Raw genomic sequence first — 20633 nt, 5'->3', positions numbered from 1 at the left:
GTGTGTGTGTGTGTCAGGGGAGTGACTGGGAGGGGCTCTACTGAGATCTCTGTGAAAAAGTAAACGTATTTCACTTCCCCCCTTTGTGATCCCCACAGGTCGTTTTCCCCAGGGTGGCTCAGGTTTGCAAGAATGACATGGGAGGGTCTCAGAGAGTCCTGGAGAAACAGTGGACATCCTTCCTGAAGGCTCGCCTCAACTGCTCAGTGCCCGGAGACTCCCATTTTTATTTCAACATTCTTCAGGCGGTTACAGACGTGATTCGTATTAACGGTCGGGATGTTGTTCTGGCAACCTTTTCCACACCTTACAACAGGTAACCAGGGCCTGACTCTGTTGACCTAACTGGCTCTTCCCGGCTTCCTTTCCCCCATGGGATGCTCTTGTAATACACAAAGCTGTGCAACTAATGGAGAAATTGCTGTTCACTCTTTGTGGCTAAGAAGCACTTAGCACTCAGTGCTCCTTAACCAATCTAAATGCCTTTATAAGTATTATTAGACTTTTAGAGACAGTAAATTAGATGAGGTATAACAATACCTTCTGTTTACATGCCTGACATGTAAATATGATTCATACATTATTTCTGAACCTGTCCAGTAATTCTGGAGACTGAACACTGGTTGCCTTCTCTTTACACTGATGGAAGCTGAACTCAGTTAAAACTTTTATTTTTGTATTATCTTTATTTCTTTAATAGAGACAGCCAGATATTGAGAGGGAAGGAGGAGAAAGAGAGGGAGAAAGACATCTTCAGACCTGCTTCACCACTTGTGAAGCCTTCCCCCTGCAGGTGGAGGCTGGGGGCTTGAACCTCCAGCTCCTCATGTATTGGAACATGAGCCTCTCAACCAGGTATGCCACCACCTGGCCCCCTGAGCTCAGTTAAACAACCTGGCCCAAGTAATCAGTTGATGGAAGAGGCAGTTCTGGAACTTGAGAACCACTCCCACTCCCTACCACCACCTGCTCACACACCTTTTCTCTTCTCATTCATCTTAACTCCTTTTAATATTTGTGTGAGTTGGAGTGGTGACCTTTGAAGTAAACACACTGGAAATTTATTAAAAAGTGCTGCAATGGCATTTAGCATCCATATAAATCTATGTGGCATCCCACCTAAGGGACCCTGATGATTATCCAGAGAACTGAATCTGAACCTAGGGCCACATTGTCTTTGGAGAGCTCTAGTGCGATTACAGATCATCAAAGATCGCAGCTAGAAATATCCAGTACCACTTGTTCTTTCCTAGTTCTGTATTTATTTAAGATAAGGCATTAAGCATTTAATAACATGCTCATAATTGTTCCTGGAGCAGTGCAAGTGTGAGGGCAGTAAAGAAGAAAGGCACAAGGTTCTCAGGCCTTAGTGTCCTAGCTACTGTGTGAAAAGGACCGTGTCTCTAAGGCATGGCTATGAAGTCTAAATATGGACCCAGTTAACCCATGAGCAATGTGCCAGCTCCCCACACAGTCAAAATTCTACTTTTAAGATCCTCAAAACTGAACAGCAGCCTTCTTCTTTTTTTTTTTTTTAATGTGTTAGAAATTAGTGCCAGGACATCTCACATCCATAATCTATGGGTGCTTTAGTCCCTTATAGTCTGCCCTCCCTGTGTGCAGATTTTGCATACTGGGATTCAACCAATTGGCATCTCAGATTGTTGGACTCTGTGAGTGTGGAGCCCACGGATAGGGAAGTACAACTGCATTTTATTGAGGCGGGAAAAAAAGTATAAGTAGATCTGTGCAGATCAAACTCAAGTTGTCCGAAGGTCAACAGTACCATACGGCTATTTCTCTGTAGAGCTTTGGATCATTAAAATTCTCTTCCTCTCAGCAAAGACTGCTTGGCTTTGTATTGTACCTTTTACAGAGAACCTAGTAAATACGTACAGAAAACAGACACGTGCACTCTTTAACTTTTAGGAGAGGGAGGTGTAGAATGGCTCTCACAAAGTGGAACAAACAACACTAGGGTCCTGGAATTCTCAAACAAATGGTGCATCAGTCTTATATATTCAATTCTGTAAATAATATGTATGTTTAAGTGACACACTTTAAATTTTATCCTGCCACTGTGCCTTCAACCAGCTTTCTAGTCTATTTCTTGCAGAATCAGAACTATGTCAATAATTGTATTGTGAAATTAAAGACAGCATAAAATCCTCCTAATCATGAATTTCCATATTCCTTCAATATTTGAACTGTTGGGGCTAAATGATTCTCACTGGCCTGGGTGTTGTTCCCACGCTGCCTGGCACCCCTGCCTTGCCCTGACTGACCTGTGGTGCAGTGTCCCACTACCTCAAAGCCCAAAGAAAACTCTCAACCAGCTGGTGCCTGCAGTTTATTTGATCAAAATAGAGGAAAGGCCACAGTCAAAAACAAACATGGGTTCAAACAGTGTATCCGGATGAATGAATAATTCATGGCTTCTCAAGACTGATGTAAGGGGAAAAAAATCACCAAAGTCCTTCCAGAAATGCCAAGCAAGGATATAATTATAAGTGGAGATTCCCTTCATTATTATTATTATTTAGCACTTATGAGAGCATTTTATTCACAAAGTGCTGGTGCTTAAGGGACTTAAATTGTTTGGTCTTATGCAAATAAACAGGAAGTTAAAAAATGGAAGTGTACAGTAAGAAACATAACATATGCAGGGTCTCCACATAATACATTCTTCCTCCTGCAGTTCTTGGCTGGAGGAACCCAATCAAAGGGGCAATGTGCGGATAATGGTCACACTTAGACTTCAATTTACCACCAATATCAGAGATGCAGAATGTTTTCCAAACAGTTTTAGCTTTGGGTTGTTGACTGACACTGTCAGGAAATTCACACATCTCCTAAATCACTAGCTCATTCATTCTTCCCCTTTATACCTAAAGCAGCTCCAGGAATAAACCACAAAGAGGTTGTTTCTCTCTCTGAGATTGTTATACTTAGGTTTTGTTTGTTTGTTTTGAGGCCTCTGGTGCAAATTTGATTGACAGAAGCATTGTTTATGCACGAGGATTCCTCATATGTACGACATTCAAGGTGTGAACCTAAAGCTTCAACTGTCAGAAGTAGGAATGTTTCTTTGGAGATTGTTTTCCAAACTGTCTGAGTGAGTGACACTGTGTGTGAAATGTCACCTTGCAGCATCCCTGGGTCTGCAGTGTGTGCCTATGACATGCTCGACATCGCCAATGTCTTCACTGGGAGGTTCAAGGAGCAGAAGTCTCCAGATTCTACCTGGACACCAGTTCCTGATGAGCGTGTCCCCAAGCCCAGGTATGTGCAGACATTAAGATGGCTACCTTCCATCTTCTGTACCCCATAATGATCCTGGATCCATGGTCACAGATGGATAAAGAATAAGAAAGCTTTCAGTGGAGGAGACGTGATACGTTACTCAGGTAATGGGAAATGTGTGGAATTGTGTGTGTGGGGGCGGGGGGAGATGGCTACTTTGAACCTCCAAAAAAGGTGCTGAAAGTGAACATCTTGTGATCAGTCCATACAGTAGCAGAAGCCAGAACAAACAATATGTCCTGTGAAGGCATCTGCCTTCATCCCCTTAATCCAAACTCAGTATTGTCTATAGTTTTGTTTTTTTTTATTGATTCCTTTTTGTTGCCCTTGTTGTTTTATTGTTGTAGTTATTACTGTTTTTGTTATTGATGTCATCATTGTTGGATAGGATGGAGAGAGGAGGGGAAGACAGAGAGGAGGAGAGAAAGACTCCTGCAGACCTGCTTCACCACTTGTGAAGCGACTCCCCTGCAGGTGGGGAGCCGGGGGCTCGAACCGGGATCCTTGCACTTTGCACCACCTGCACTTAACCCGCTGCACTACTGCCTGACTCCCTCTATAGTTAAGACCGGTTTCCTCTGGCTGCCTTTTTTATCTGTAGTTTATCTCTTGGAATCCTAGATGATGGGAACCATCTAGTCTAACCAGTCCCAGGGATCTACAGTTGAGGATACTGAAGTCCAGAATGGTATAAAGTGGCACTGTCCAAACTCACAGAGCTAGGAGGATTAGTTCCACTCATCCATTTGCAGTTTTGCAGAGATCCATCCCATTAGAACACTTTAAGAATATATGAAATAGAAGGGTTGTTCCCTGGATTTTATGATCCAACTGGATCAGAGCTGATTCACGTTAGGAAGGCAGCAGCAGGTACAGAGCTCTCTGTTCTGCCAGCTCTTGCTCTATTTTGGGTCCAAATTCACAGCAGACGCACCATTTCAAGTTGTGCCCCAGAACTGCATTCACTGGAAAACGTGTCCAGAGACCATCTAGAGACCTCTTAGTTTTATGTAGTTGCCTTCAAATCTTCACAAGCTGGTTTAATCCTTCTAACTGGGAGGAGAGGCTCTCCCTCTCACCCAACCGTGTCCCTGTTCTGTTTTCATGGCATATACTATATTCTCTCCTATAGCACTAGACTGTTTACATATAACACCCTCATGTGCCCTGCTTTCTCTGCTGAAATTGTGTGCCGCTCTAGAGAAGAAAGCCAGGGCGTGTGTGTGTGTGTGTGTGTGTGTGTGTGTTTCCAACTCAGTCCTCAGATTTCTCATCCCCCAAATGAAGTACCTAGCCCAGTTCATTGAACTGACATAGAAAATGTGAATCTTGGCAAGAAACCTGTATGGTTCATCTGTCTTCACTGCTAGAATGATGTGGCATGTGTATGCTCTGTTACTTGTAAAGAACAGACTAGGTGCAAAAATCTCAGCCTGGCAGCCCCACGGAGATTCCTGCGTCATTGTCTGGGATTGTTAGTTTCCTTCAAGTTAAGCAGGAAGGGAAGGTGAGCCTTCCTGAGGGCTCAGGCTTCAAGGACTGCTGGCGTCATATGCTCTCCTGGGTGTGTAAAAAGAAGGTGTCACTCAGCCATCAGCAGACATATATTTTAAATGTTTTTCTCCTGGGAATGTAGAAATGGTGTTCTTTCATTCTTGTGCCTCCTGCAGGTTTTCATCTTGAAAACATCAGGATGCCTGCACACAGTGGGTAGGGCTACAACCTTAAAATAGTGTTTGTACAGGGCAGTGTTGGGTCCCTCTCCCCTTTGGTACCAGTGGGTAAACTAGGCTTCTGCAAAGGACTGGCACTGGGCTTGTCCTCATCTGACTTTTATAGGATGTCCCTGGATTTCTGAGATCATCAGATTTCTTTTTTAAAATCAATTTTTGTTGTCCTTTGTTCAGTAATGCAAATTTGGCCTTAGTAGGGGGGTGGAATATTTGTCTATTGGACATTAGTGTCAAATCAAATGAAAACAACAAAAGAGCAAAACCCACATGTTCTCTGACCCTCCAGCTCAATGATGTTTTGAGTTCTGCTGCTGTGAATGTGGGCTGGTGGCTCCTTGGATGCCTCTGTTTTCTATGCTGATGAAGATACCAGCTTACTTCTTTCTCGTTAGAGCAAATGCTTCAAAACTGGTCTAATGGGGTTCTAGGACCGGTTGAACAGTCATAGAGCACACACATCCTCCCTGGTCCCCATAGTCATTTACTGGGGTTTGGTTTTGTATTTGGGGAGAAGCCAAGTTGCCCCCAGCTGAGGTTGTGTTGCCCTGACTGGGGTTTCTCTGTGACAGATAAGCCTATTTGACTGGGTGGCATTTCAACTTCCTCTTCTCAGCCTACGTACATTCTTCCCTCCTCCCACCTCTCTCCTTGTGTCTGATGCTTAGAGAAGCAGTTCATTCAAAGAATTTGCCAAAAGGCATGAAATCAGCTCCTTCCCTGCCACTCTTTGTTGCCTTTTAGGCCAGGCTGCTGTGCTGGCTCACCCTCCTTAGAAAAATACACAACATCCAATGAGTTTCCTGATGATACCTTGAACTTCATCAAGACGCACCCTCTCATGGATGAGGCTGTACCTTCCATCATCAACAGACCATGGTTCCTAAGGACAATGGTTAGGTGAGTGGCAAGAAAACCATGTCCTAAATGGATCTCCCTAACTCCACTCTAGGCTTCTGGAACTTAACAGTGAATAGATCATGCTTTGAAATGCCACAAACATCTTCTGTTATCTTGGGCGCTGATTCAGCTGTGAAATGTTGGCGCTTTGGGTAGATTCCACCAAACACTCATTACTCCATTCCCAGTTAAGAGGAATTTTGATATTTGTAGGCTAGTTGGATACATGCCAACAAAGAGAAGAAACAAACATGTTTTCTTCGGGGTTAGTCCATTAATCCCATCTGTGCAAAAGTAGAGGCACAGAGAAAGAGAATCAGCCAATCTAGAGGTGGATATGCATTTGGCAGTGGATGTAAAATGTGCTGCAGATTCAACTTGAGCATCACCCATGAGTTGTTAGCTGTCTGTCAGATGGAGTATGGGGAAATAGAGCATTTACCAAAGCACACCTCCACAGGGATTTATACTGTAGAATTTGTTGTGTGAAGTGATGACCAGCAGAGAAGAGATAGCTGACTAGAGATCGCCGACTGCACTAACCACTTCTCTTGACTCATGTACAGCTCATTTTTGAACAGTTCTGCAGGCTTTCCCAAGCACCGTCCAATTGTAAGAGTCATCAAACAAAATGTGAATTAACTTTTCCACCATACTTATACTGTTACTATATCAAAATTATTACAGCACTATGATGAATCTTGCCCTTGTGTCTTGTGAAATACATATATTACTGGGCAGAAAATGATAGGAAATAGAGCCCTCTGTAACACTGCTTCCCCACTCATGAAACTTTCCCCCTACAGGTGAGAACCAGAAATTTGAACCCTGGTCCTTGGACATTATAACGTGTTGTCTCTGCCCAGGGGCACCACCACCCGGCCCCCATAACCTTATGTTTTTATTAAGATGTCATCCACACTTTACCAACCCCATTCTTTAGAACTTGCCAAGCTCTCCTCTCTATAAGGTTGGAAAGCTTCCTAGTTTGACATTTTGTTGACAAGTTTTCACACCTCAAAGACTCTTGGGGAAATGGTAGCCATTGCTTTGGTTTTTTTTTTTTCTTTCTATGCTAAATGAGTTAAGGTACTTCCTTCTCTCTTCATAGGAGGCATGAGCCATTCCTTGCTGCTCGTGGAAGGGATAATTGCTGAGTGGTTTCAGATGATTCTGCCTGTCTATTTATTATGGAACTTGGCCTCCATACACACCCACCCACATACCTCCCTCCTCCCCCTAGAGCCAGGCTAATGCTCTGCATATGGAAATCAAGGGCCAGAACAGCTTGGGAGCACCATTTATATGCATATATTTTTTTCTTGAGGTTACTACTAGAAAGCTCTGTTGCAGTTGTTTGAAGTGGAAAAGGGGACACTTTAATGACAGGCTGACAGAGATAAAAAGATGATGCCCTGTCATTTTAGATATCGCCTGACCAAAATCGCAGTGGACACAGCTGCTGGGCCCTATGAGAATCACACTGTGGTTTTCCTGGGATCAGAGAAAGGAATCATCTTGAAGTTCTTGGCCAGGACAGGAAACAGTGGTTTCCTAAATGACAGCCTTTTCCTGGAGGAGATGAGCGTTTACAACCCTGAAAAGTGAGTGGACTATTTGGGTCCTTCTGAGTAATTGTGAGGTTGTGGTAACCCTCTTTGTTCAGAGAAAACCATGAAGGACTGAAATTTTATGCATTTTAGGTGATTTAATGGTTTGGGTAAAGAATAAAAATATCTTACACATAAAAGGATTTTTTTTTCTTGCCAGAATATATGTTTATGCTTACTCATGGGAATAAGGAGAGAACTACACATAAGAATGTGTTGCTTTCCTTTAGTAAACCAGATTAAGAGATCTCATCTCTGGCTGGAAGGGAAGGTGTGAGGGTGGTGGCAGAAAAAGAAATATGAGCCCAAGAGAGCCTCTTAATAATATTATTCTGCTTATAAAATCAGGTGCAGCTATGATGGAGTAGAGGACAAGAGGATTATGGGTATGCAAGTAGACAAAGCAAGCAGCTCTCTGTATGTTGCATTCTCCACCTGTGTGATCAAGGTTCCCCTCGGCCGGTGTGAACGACATGGGAAGTGTAAGAAGTAAGTACTTGACCTCAACGACCGAGTCCACTGCGCTTAGAAAGGTGTGCTAGGTAGCTCATGGTCATCCTCTTCCTGCAGAACCTGTATCGCCTCCCGAGACCCATACTGTGGGTGGGTAAAAGAAGGAGGTTCCTGTGTCCATCTGTCACCCAGCAGCAGGTAAGGAGCCCCAGGGGCTGGGGAGACTCTGGTGCATTTTAAAAGGGCCATTGGAGGGTCGGGCTGTAGTGCAGCGGGTTAAGCACACGTGGCTCAACGGGCAAGGACCCTAGTAAGGATCCCAGTTAGAGCCCCCGGCTCCCCAACTGCAGGGGAGTCGCTTCACAGGAGGTGAAGCAGGTCTGCAGGTGTCTATCTTTCTCTCCTCCTCTCTGTCTTCCCCTCCTCTCTCCATTTCTCTCTGTCCTATCCAACAACGAACAACATCAACAAGAACAATAATAACTACAACAAGGTTACAACAACAAGGGCAACAAGAGCGGGGGGGAAAAATGGCCTCCAGGAGCAGTGGATTCATGGTGCAAGCACTGAGCCCCAGCAATAACCCTGGAGGCAAAATAAATAAATAAACAAACAAATAAATAAAAGTGTCATTGGCTACATTTGCACACACCAACCTTTTATTGACAAGCTCACCAATAGGATCACCAGCCATTCTCCTCCCTTCCCCTACTTCACAGACCACCCCACCCTCACAAGTGGCCGTTTTCCAATTGACTCATCATCTGTCCTCAGATGGATTTTAACACACAGAGGAAGAAACACAACGTGCTTCTAAGTATTCTCTCCTATGCAGGACTGAGAAGAACTTGCAGAGCATTTGTTAAATGACGCATCTGCACTGCAGGCATGGTGTGTGCATCCAATAAACCCCCGTCTGCGCTACAGATCCACTGACCCTATTGCATGATAGGGAATCAATCGGGAGTCGAGCGATAGCATGGCGCAAGGCGCCAGGACCAGCATAAGAATGCCGGTTCAAGCCCCCGACTCCCCACCTGCAGGGGAGTTGCTTCTAGGCGGTGAAGCAGGTCTGCAGGTGTCTCTCTCCCCCTCTCTGTCTTCCTCTCCTCTCTCCATTTTTCTCTGTCTTATCCAACAACAACGACATCAATAACAACAGCAGTAATAACTATAACAATTAAAAAAACAGCAAAGGCAACAAAAGGGAATAAATAAATATTTTTAATTTTTTTTAAAAAAGGAATCAATCAGTTCATGCTTTTCCTCTTAAAAAAACAGTGCGCTCTGGCCAGTCTACCAGGCCTGTGGTTGGGGACCTTGAAATTGTCAGCCTGTCTTTAAATATTTGAATGGCACTAGTGAGAAAGTTTCTTTATTGCAACAGATGTAAAAATCTTCTGCCCTCCCTCCATTTATAATTAACTAGGACATTGAGAGATTTAGAGGAGAGAGGGGCTAGAAAGAGGGAGAAAGAAGCCTGCAGCACTGCTTCAACACTCATGAAGCTTTTCCCACTGTAGGTGGAGGCCATGGACTTGAACCTATGTCCTTGCGCATGGTAATATGTGTACTCAACTGGGTGTCCCATTGCCCGGCCCCAGTGGATATAAAGTCAAAATAACAGTGCTCCTTTGAATGATTTTAGTGTGTTTACTTTAAAAACTAAAATAGATATTATAAAGGTTGATCCTGTTTGTGTTATATAGTTTGTGCAGACCAAAGGTGATCTCAGTGACCTGAAATTTTTTTTTTTTAAAAAGGAATTTGTAGAGAAGAATGAGGGGGAAAAACCCAACACAGTGTATATAAGACTGAAATGTATCAAAATATCCAAGTGACTACAGTAAAATGCACAATCAGGTGTTGTCTCCTGGAGGAACCCACATAGTTACTAGTCATCAGTACCTTTGAGTGTTTTGTTCTACAAGGTAATGCTGAGCAAAGAGATAAAAAAGAGTCTTGAGAAGTCCAGAGTTATGCAGAAACAACAGCAGAGAGAAAACCACCACTTGACTTTTTTTTTCCTACATGTAGACTTCTGAAAGGAGTCTATTTAAAGATTTAGACTTTTGAAATATTTAGGAAATGCTCAGAGAATCAGAGTAAAAGAAGGAGAGAAGTAATCCACACACTCATGTACTCTGAGTAATGACTGAATTAACCACTTAAATCATGGCTCCTGCCAACTGTATACTTCAGACACATTTCTTTTAAACATCAGAGATAGATTTTCAAGATGTTATTTACTTTTTTGTTGCCCTTGTTCTTTTGCACCTGCCACTGGGTGTATCACACTGTGTGACTTTCATCAGTGAAACTTAAGACTCATTCCAGAATTATGACTCATTTTTTTTATTTGTTTCTTTCTTTCCTTTGCCCTCCCTCCTCCCACCCAAGATTGACTTTTGAACAGGACATCGAACGAGGCAATACAGATGGCCTGGGAGACTGTCACAGTAAGTAGAGTTGTTAATCCATGTTTAGCTTTGGGCAGAGATGCTTTTATCATCTGGCCTAGAAACATCACCATACAACTGGAATTGAGTGCAGCTGGCTAAATACACTTAATAACATGCATAACTAAAAAATGCAGAAATGATAGGCATCATCTTCTAGATAGCAGTGAAGGAAAAAATTGGGTTTGGAGAGCCTGTGTTATCTGTGTTGTTGCCATAAATGCTGTGCCTATTTCATTATTATAATGCTATGGAAGAAATTTACTCTAGAGGATATTAATGACAGTAAGTTAATATCAGCATTCCTACTGAGACCACAGTTTTGTTGCTTTTTTAAAAATAATTTATTGCAATGTAATTTTTAGCCGGATGATAAAAGGATTGATTGCTATTTTCTAGCTTTTTAATTAAATGGGACTGTTTTCTTCTTGAACAGAGCACCTAGCGAAAGTAGCTTAACTAGATGTTGAATATCTCCTACCAAATGCCATTTATTTAAAAAAAAAAAAAAAAAGCACTAAGCAAAAATTGACTCAAAATAGCCTTTTTATAGGAATCAGACTACTATGCTAATCTCAGAGTTTATTTCAAAAGTTACCAAGTAGTAACATTTTTGATTATATAAAGGACACTGATCAACATTCTACCCAGTTGTCCTGAGTATCTGTAGTCTCTTAAAACAAACAAACAAAAAAATTGATGTCAGACTAAGACAGTGATACCATACCTTGGTAATGTTTATTTTGTGGTGTTACAAATGGAATATATGATGGATTTCGAGAAGCTTGCATTTAAAATGGCACCCGCAAAATAGTTCCTTCAGTCCAAAGGTGGACTCATGGACCTGGAATTTAATAAGAATTCTGTAGAGAAGTGTGTGTGTGTGTGTGTGGGGGGATAACCCAAAAAATGTATGTGGCACTGAGATGTATTAAAATCCAGTAAAATGCACCATCAGGTATTATCTCCTGGGGGATCCACATAGCTACTGGCCATTCACTGCTGGAATGAAACTTTGTTACTTGTGATATTTGACTCCATATTTGAATCTCTAAGCCTTGAGTACTGAAACACTATATACTGAAGTGTGATTCAACTGTCTTCCCATACCCCATTTTAGGTAGCAGATGTAATCAGAGGGCTACTGATAACCACCTTTCCAAGTTCTTTGCCATTTATTTTTTGTTGATAGATACTATATACTGGCCAAAGATTGCCTTCAAACAATAGTTTATTGTGTGGTTGTAATTCCATTTCTAACAACAACAAAACAATAATAATAAGGCTTGGTATGTGTCTATGTAAATTAACTTAATTAGTTGGCATGAGTGAAAATCTGGGAATATCTGTGGAAAAACAAGTGTGAAGATTTGGATGGGCTAGGTAAAGAACTTTTAAAATATGTGAAGATGGCTGTCCCTAGCTCTGTAAAGCATGCACCACACATATCCCCACCCATGCCCTTTGATCAGAGGAACCCAAGGAGGTCTCTGAATCCAGAACAGCAGACACCTTTAGTCAGTATCAGGTCCCAAGTCAGAGCTTTACTCTTCAATCTTAGTATTCAAGCCTCTTCTACTTTTGCATACGTTCAGCTGAGGATCTTGTGATTCTGCGAAAGGACAGTTCATACAGCTAACCTTTGAGGGGGGCTTCCACTCAGCTTCCCTGTGCCTTGTGGTCCTATGGTCCTAGTACTAAACCCTCAAATACATGCTCATTGGTGTGCAATGGCTCTGAGATGATCTCCAAGGGAAAGAAAGAAATCACCAAAAGCCAGTGTCAGAGGATAAGTAGCAGGTTGAGTGAACCAGTGATTCGACCCAGATACACAGCCCACATCCATATGTGTGTTGCTGTGTATATGTGATTGTTTTCATTTGTGCTTCTAATATACTAATTAGAAACACTGTGGAACTGGACAGCTCCTTACAACACGTTGGCTAGGATGAAAAAAGAGTGAATGTAAAGAACAGAAATATAGGAACCAGGCAGGGGTACACTCTATTAAGTGCACACATTGCAATGCATAAAGATCTGGGTTCAAGCCCCTTGTCCTCTCTTGCAGAGGGGAGGCTTCATGAGTGGAGTAGTAAGGCAGGACTGCAGGTCTCTCTCTCTCCAATAAATATTTTTAAAAAGAAGAATAGAAATAGAAACATGAAGAGAAGTGTTTTGTACTATGCTCCGGATGTTGCTGATTTTATCCACATTCTTGTCCTTCTCTACAGAGTAGATCTTCAATTTGCAGAACTCCCAACAATTGTAGTTAACTTCTCCTATTAACTCTTGCTTGTTGGTAACCAAGGTGGTGACTTGGAGAACACTCACATGAGGGAGGGAGTAGGACGAAAGTCTGGAAGGCCTTCTATTGCAAGAAAGAATTAAAGGGCACTTACTTAGGCCTGGAGTCATACGTTAATGTGGTTCTGTACTAGCTCATTCACACTTATTATGTAAGTCACACTAAGCAAAGTGTGAAACATTAAGTCACCTTCTCTTTCCTTTTGTTTTTCAGATTCCTTCGTGGCACTGAATGGTAAGGAAGAGATTACTCATAACTTAATATTGGTTGCAATCTATTTAAGAAATCCTATTTCATCAATTTTCTTGAGTGTTTTCAAGCCTTCAGTTTCTTTTTAAATTAATTTATCCTCATTTTTTATAGACATTTCAACTCCTCTACCAGATCATGAAATGTCTTACAGCACAGTCTATGGTCAGTTTATGAATACCTTTTTTTGTTGTTGTTTGTTTTGTTTTATTGTTTCTTAGTTCTTAAAAACCACTCACCCTGTGGTAGTTTATAGTTTCCATTCCTAAACACCATGGACCATTTTCTTTGTTCCTTCAGGGTCCCAATTCACTAAAAGTATTTATAGATTTCATGATATTCTAAAAACCACTCGGTCTGCCAAGGACAATTGGGATGTAAGACTGAGTCCTACTTTTTAACCCATATAACATAAAATCTGCCAGCCTTAGGGAAATTGCTGAATATATTTAATGAGTTCTTGAGGGAGAAGAAATTGCTTTAGCACAGAAGTCTAGCCAAGATAAAAGAATAGTTCTTGTGCCTAATAGGCCAAAGCTCCTTAATTGGGGGGGGGGTGTTCCAGACCCCAAAACACTGCCTTGCAGAGCAATACTCTGCAGGTGAAAAATCTATGCAGGGGCATATGTCAATCTATCAGAGGCAAAATACTCCACAATTGCATGAAATTAGCCACAGTGAAAGGGTGTGCATACTTGGGCACATTTTCAGTAATATTTCCTCTGGATGTCTACAAGGAAGATTGACCCAATGGAAATACCATCCCAACAGAAGTCAAACTGCTGTTCTATTGTGAAGTATGTAGACACTTCATTATTAAAAGCTCTGGAGTCTATCAGCAGAATATTCTGAGCACTTGTAACACAAGTTGAAATGTGGTGAGGATGCTCCACTGGCATTTCTCAAAGCTTCACCCCCAAGATTTATTTGGATAAACTACACAGATGCTTTTAAAAAATATTAGCTTGTGAAAAACCTGTGTGATAGCAAATTGAAGCTGCTGCTTTCTACAGGGGACTAGGGTCTCCTTGATAACTCAGACATTGCAAGAGGTAGGCAATAAAGGAAGGAGGGAATAGTGAAAATCAGAAGGAAGAAAACAAAGTGGACATAGGATTGGAAGAAGTAGTTCAAAATGGCTGCAGATACGATAGGTCTATGGAAACCCTCCATGTGTCTAATTAGCATAAATCAAAGTGCTTATTTGAAAGCCCTAAAACTACATTATGAACTGGAGTCAGGCAAATGTAGGAAGCGGTGGCTGGTTTCTCCTGATTGCCACCATTGTGGGGCAAGGCAGCATGGAGTAGGGGAGCCCACAGCATTAACATTCCACCTTTAGCATTCTCTGATCTATGATTCAAGCCAGAATATTAAACACCAACAACTGGAAGGGAAATTTCTCAGGAGGCAAATGTCATTTAGCTTAGTTTGCCCTTCAGAAAGAAACCCACTTAGCGTCTGTTCTTTCCCAATACTATGCTTGGCATTTGTTTCTTATGACTGAATAATCTTTATCAGATACTGAGAAATTCAAGACTTGAATCTATTGAACTGCAAGCTTCCTCAGCATTTATAAGTCACACTAAGACTAATTCAGGTAACTTCTCTTGTAGGTAGAATAATTAAACTGTGGGGTATGTTCCTTATGAACAACAACAAAAAAACAAAAAAAAAGAAAGAAAGAAACACTTTAATCAAAAGTCAAAATAAAAAGTCACTTTGAGCAAGACAAAAAAAAATCTATGGAGACTCTATTTCCTTTTACAAAAGCAAAAGAACCTATTAATTCTCCCATGTTAACACTTTAAAGGGAAATGGCCATTAACCCTCGCCTCTTGATCTGAGGCTTATGATGAAAGTGAAGTACAGAAGAGCTGGAATTCTCCTTTCAACTAATAATTCTTGTCCATTCCAGGCTAAGTCTGTCAAGTGCAAAGAAACCAGATGATTAATGGACCATCAGATGGTGGCTGGCCCTGACTGTACTTAAAAAATATATATAGGAGAAATTCTTATTATGAAATATTACAAGAGATGGCTTATTTACTACTATTTGCCAGGCACTGAACCAGTGCTATCTTTGTGCCATCAAAGGAAGGACCAAATTTGCTACCTTTATGAGCATGGGCATGTAGACTGTTAACCTAGTATTCTACAGTACACCCAAACTGTTTCTAGCTGTGGCCTCTGCATGTCCCCACAGAAGGCTCATGACCTGTATGTGGGCTTCTTTTCATGGTGCATAAGAGGGAAATCAAGCCAAATCTGGACAACTGAGCTGAAATCATTTCAGTAAGCAATGCAAACACTCTCTTGTCAAAAGCTCCCTGCAACACTTTTGCATATACACAAGAGCCCCTGTTTTAGTGAATTGGACCCTGATTGTTTTTACTTCTCTCCTCCTCTTTTCTATTGATCTGGTGTCTGCTTTTATGTCTAATTGACTACACTTAGGTAGCTGGAAAGGTTAGCTGGAAGGGTCTCTAACCTGTGGAGTTACCATGACTTGTAGATATAGAGAAACAATGTGATACATATTGAGGTCAACTTCAAAAGCTCATTTCTTTGAATTTCATCAGAGCAATACAGCATAACACTCCAGTGATGAAAGAGATATGAGTTCTCTTATTAGATTAAAAAGCCAAAATTTATCACTTCCAAATGACTTGCCTATCCAGGCAGCATTATTTTGGTATATATATATATATATATATATATATATATATATCCTTCCAATCAGATTATAAGGACATCAAGCATAAATGTAAACAATTGTCAACCTTACTCATTTCTGATACCCTCCCTTCTGAATACATTGGATGCATGGTTTCTCTAGATTTACACTTAGAACATGCAGAGATGTGGTGGGAATTAGACTAATACCTCAGCAGTAGGAAGCAGCTGATTTCTCACATTTGTGTAAAACATTTCCCTACCTAACTACCATCTGGTCCACATTAATTTCCTCTAGTAGCCATAGCTTTCCATCCCCAATGTATCTCTAGCATATGGTCCAGGAAATCTCTCTACAGAAAATGTGTCCCTTAGGCATCTCTTTCCCCTAGATCTCCATATTAAGAAATGTTCTCCCTAAACCACACTTACGGCATTACCATAAAATTGCCCCCTTGAACAGAGTTAAATTGAAAGTGCTCAAAATGCATATCAATTCAGGTAAAAGAAATCCTTACTACTTGAAGGAAAGGGTGCGCCCCCTTCCCCTTTCTGCCCTTTTAACTCCACCTGAAGTTTATTGTTTGCTTATGCTAGATGTAAATTCCCCTCTTCGGTTGACCATCTATTTCATTAGAGTAGTACTGAATTCATGAGAGGGAAAATAGAGGCTATATTTCAGAACTCAGTACAAGCAAAGAGGAAATCAAGGAAATTCTGTTTCAGACTCCCCAAGCTAATTTTCCTCCCCCTGTGCTCTTATCAGTGTTAGGAGATGAGATGTGGTGCCCAGAAATGCCAAAACAAAATGTCTCCATGCAAGCACTCCTGGGTTTTTAATGAACATGTTTTTTTAACGGTTGGATAAGAACCAGGCTCTTTGAAACTGTTTGTGAGCCAAATAAGTTCTACACAGAAAGTGGCCTCTGAAATACTACCAGAGCTCGGTGGTGTCATTTAAGTGTTGTGGTTCCAATGAAATCTTTATAGCTTAGATGAGCCACATGGCTGCCTGACTGCCTGGCTCCTCTAACATATTTACAGAAGATACCTTGTTGTCTGTTTTTCAAAAGTGTTCAAGAGATTGCTATAGTTTAGGTTTAGTCAACCAAAGACAACTTACAAAATCATAACAGGGATTTCCCTTAATCACTGTGATAGTTGAGCTCCAAGGCTCTGGTGCAATCTGCATTTGACTTCGTGGAATGATGGAGGGAAGGCTTAGGAAAGTGTCCTCAGGAAACAGCCAGAGTTTCAACCATCACTTCCCACATGGCCATTCGGATGTTAACACATGGCAAGGGGACTCTGGAGGTCAAAAAGCTAGTATGCCTGGGAAAACAAAGGCCTCCCTCCAAGTGTGAGTCATGGAACCCATTTTGTCAAAATAAGACACAAATGGCTCAGCCATAGCATGGAGCAGGTGACGCCTCCATTCCAATGAATAAGAGCAGATGGGAGAGCTTCTTACTTCTTCTAGAAAAATGAGTGTCAGGGGAGTTGGGTAGTAGTGCCACGGGTTAAGAGCTCCTGGTGCAAAGTTCAAGCATCAGCTTACGGATCCCGGTTCAAGCCCCCAGCTCCCCACCTGCAGGGGAGTCACTTCACAGGCAGTGAAGCAGATCTGCAGGTGTCTATCTTTCTCTCCCCCTCTCCATCTACCCCTCCCCTCTCCGTTTCTCTCTGTCCTATCCAACAACGACATCAATAATAACTACAACAATAAAACAACAAGGGCAATGAAAGGGAATAAATAAATAAATAAATAAATACAGAAAAAGGAGTGTCCGGGGCCAGGCAGTGGCACACCCGGTTTAAGCTCACATATTATAGTTTGCAAGGGCTCAGGTTCAAGCCCCTGGAGCCCACTTGCAGGGAGGGATGCTTCACAAGTAGTGAAACAGGGCTACAGGTGTCTCTCTGTCTCTTTCCCTCTCTCTCTCTCTCTCTCCCCCCTCTCAGTTTCTCTCTCAACCAATGAATAAATTTTTAAAAAGATTTTTTAAAAAAAGAATGCAAGAAAAAGGAGTGTCTATGAACTTGAGGTCGAGCTGAATACTAGGCACATCTTCCATGAGAGGGGCTGCCTCAGTGGACAGACTCATTGTGAGGTCCCATCTCAGTAACCAATGGTGTCCCCAGAGTGAATATATCCTGCCACTAACGCTACAATGGAAGCACCAGAGGAAGACACTAGTATTTTCTTTTTAACAGATTTTGATTTGTTTTGTGTGTCTGAGATATGTGTCTTTTTACACCTACTAGGTAGCTGAGATAGGATCTAGCCCTTCAACCACTAAGTCCAAGTTCAAGGGGCTTTCTGTTGCACCCCAATCCCCAGCCTTGTGGTTCCTAGGACCATTTCCTCCCAACTTGCAGCCAGCCTGATGCCCCACTTCCTGACCTCAGAGCAGAAGGAATGTGGCTGTCTCTGGCAATGTCTCCCCTAACTGTATTTGTGATGAAAACAGGCCACTCCAGCTCCCTCTTGCCCAGCACCACCACGTCCGATTCCGCGGCTCGAGAGGGGTTTGAGTCTAGGGGAGGCATGCTGGATTGGGACGATCTGATCCACGCACCGGACAACACAGACTCTTTGGGGGCAGTGTCTTCCCATAATCACCAGGACAAAAAGGGTAAGGCCTTGGAAATGTCTCTTCCTCTGGGATGAAGGGAGAGGGCGGAGTGGGGGAGGACTGTGGAACTGCTTCCAGCTGAGTCCCAGAAGCCTTTCAAGGAACCTCCTCCATCAACACACTGTGATTGAAAGCTTCTCAGAAAAAGACTGCAATTAACCCAAACGTGCCTCCCCCCCTTCCCAGACCAAGGAGAAACCACACAAAACAAATAACATCTTCTGAGCTTCCTCCACCCCCAGAGAGGTGTGGCTTGGCCCAAAGCAGAGGGCTGGCTCCTGAGATCCCATTCCTCTCCTCTGAGCTGATTCTATGATTTTTTTTTTTCCTTTCTGTTGGATCATCTTTTCCCACCATAGTGGTGGAATGGAATTCAGAGCGGGTTTTGGCAAGTGAGCAGAGTGGAAGTTAAAGGCCCCTGTTCAATCAGTGAGTGGGGAGAAATAGCAGGGCAAAGTCTTCATCTGGCTGGTGAGCCCTCCCTGTGGTCTGATGCTGAATTTGAAAGCTCCAGGGTTCCAGGACAATTTGAAAGAGCCAGGGTCCCTTCAAGGACAACAGCTAAAACAGACAAACAAACAAACAAAAATATATATGTCACTTAATCCAGCAGGAATTGCTGTGCATTTCAAATGGAAAGGAAGCTACCCCCCATGAAAAGGGCTCCACTGTGAACTGTCCTAAATTCTCTCTCTTGCTTTCTTTACTGGAGGCAGGAAATGTCATCTCTTTTCTAGCCACTTGCTGCTGCTGGTAACACATCCCACTTTGGTTGCAGCTGCATCCAAAGAGACCTTTGCTTGTCCCCCAAACAGTCTCGTTAATCAGAGGCTGAGAAAGCCCAGTTATGTCTCGAGATTTTTTCTCCCTATTCAGGATTGTTTCCTTCTATATGTTTTCAAGAGTTTCTTCCAGGAAGGGGGGGGGCGTCTAAATCCCCAGGGCAGCCCAGCCTCAGTGACCCTGGGGACACAATCTCTGTTGTGTCCTCTCCCAGAGTTGTCTGGATACAGATTTCCCTCTGTGCTGACAGAGGATGGTTCCAAGGCAGACTCACGCTAAGTGTTCCTCTTTTCTTGTCTGACACGGACACACTGCTGCCTACTAGCCAAAGAGATGTGACTTTTTTTTTACCTGTCCTTAAACATGTCCCATTACTTGATTTGATCTGTTCCTTCTCCTTCTCCTTCTCCTCCTCTTCCTCCTCCTCCTCCTTCTTCTTCTCCTTCTCCTCCTTCTCTATCTTCCTCTTAATAATCCACCCCAACTCAAGTTTTGAAGGGAGTCCCCACTGCCTGGAAGCACCAAACCAATCCTCTATGAGACAGAACTATTATGACGGGTCACCAACCCCGTGTGTGTCCTGATTTGTTTTGTGTGGCTTTGAACAGCATTTATGTTGGTTTAGGCTGAGGTCTGCAGTAGAGACAGCTTTATACAATCACTCTGTGTTTGCCCACTGCGACTTTGTGAAGAAACTCTTCCCAGTCGTGAGTGAAATATGTCAAACAAACACCCAGCTGTTTGGTGGCCATCATTTACTCTCGGCTTCCCCAAGATTGGTGGTGTGGATTTCCTCCAATCGTTAAATCTCCTCCAGAGATGGAGTTTATCGAAGAGTTCCAATTAGCATACTGACGAATCATTTTAATATTCGGTGCTCTTGGTTCTCTGGGGTCTTATTATGGATATTGATGAAGCTGGAAGCAGTCTGCAGATTGTCAAACAATGGTGGCAGAGGTGATTGCATGGGTGCTGAACATGGTCACTGTTCTCGTGCTATTAACTCCTTGCCTTGCCCCCTCAAATGTGAGTTTGGCTCTTGATGATTGATTCTGGCTTTGATAGGGGCAACGCCAACGAGTCGTCGTGCAGAAATCAGAAAAACAAGAGAATGTAGCTTAATGTTCCTTTGACACATGATTTTGATTTGCTGTGTTGATTTTCATTTCCATTTTGCTCTGGATTGATTTTTTTTCCTTCTGTTCACTGTTCATGATCTTTTCTTTTAAACCCTTTGCTTTGTTTTGCCCAGAACTATATGTGGTATGATTTGATGGTGGTGTGATCCTGTTGGAAAAGTCTTAATTCCTTTTCTGACCCATTATGACACCTTTTCCCTTTGGCCCAATCTGTGATCCTCTTTTTTTGTTTGTTTGTTTGTTTGTTTGTTTGTTTCCCCTTCGTTCTCTGATGTGGTTGCCTTTCTGATGTCACATCCATGTGCATAGCATCTCCCCTGGATGTGAGAGCTTCTTGAGGATTTTTTTTGTTTGAGGCCTGGTGGCTGCCCTGATCACAAAGCCTATTGC

General features: G+C 42.4%; 2 protein-coding genes across 6 annotated transcripts in view; one reads left to right on the top strand and one right to left on the bottom strand.

Moving 5' to 3' along the window:
- Positions 1 to 20633, bottom strand: part of COMMD10 (COMM domain containing 10) — a 924871-nt gene that overhangs the window by 436073 nt on the left and 468165 nt on the right. The gene's annotated exons all lie outside the window — the stretch shown is intronic.
- The window catches only part of SEMA6A (semaphorin 6A), a 162609-nt gene that overhangs the window by 113308 nt on the left and 28668 nt on the right, over positions 1 to 20633 (top strand). The window contains exons 10-19 of one of the 4 annotated variants that reach the window (XM_007521971.3): positions 99 to 316; positions 3151 to 3282; positions 5778 to 5933; positions 7361 to 7537; positions 7892 to 8032; positions 8114 to 8194; positions 10397 to 10455; positions 12974 to 12994; positions 13124 to 13174; positions 18157 to 18321. In XM_007521971.3, the coding sequence (XP_007522033.2) occupies positions 99 to 316; positions 3151 to 3282; positions 5778 to 5933; positions 7361 to 7537; positions 7892 to 8032; positions 8114 to 8194; positions 10397 to 10455; positions 12974 to 12994; positions 13124 to 13174; positions 18157 to 18321 (1201 nt within the window). The remainder of the gene's footprint in view (positions 1 to 98; positions 317 to 3150; positions 3283 to 5777; positions 5934 to 7360; positions 7538 to 7891; positions 8033 to 8113; positions 8195 to 10396; positions 10456 to 12973; positions 12995 to 13123; positions 13175 to 18156; positions 18322 to 20633) is intronic. The other 3 variants (XM_060177370.1, XM_016187624.2, XM_016187625.2) reach the window with 3 other exon arrangements.

Source organism: Erinaceus europaeus, chromosome 2 (assembly GCF_950295315.1).
Source record: "Erinaceus europaeus chromosome 2, mEriEur2.1, whole genome shotgun sequence".
In the NCBI taxonomy this organism is placed as follows: domain Eukaryota; kingdom Metazoa; phylum Chordata; class Mammalia; order Eulipotyphla; family Erinaceidae; genus Erinaceus; species Erinaceus europaeus.
Note: the sequence above shows the minus strand (reverse complement) of the source record. Positions and strands in the feature narration are given on the sequence as shown.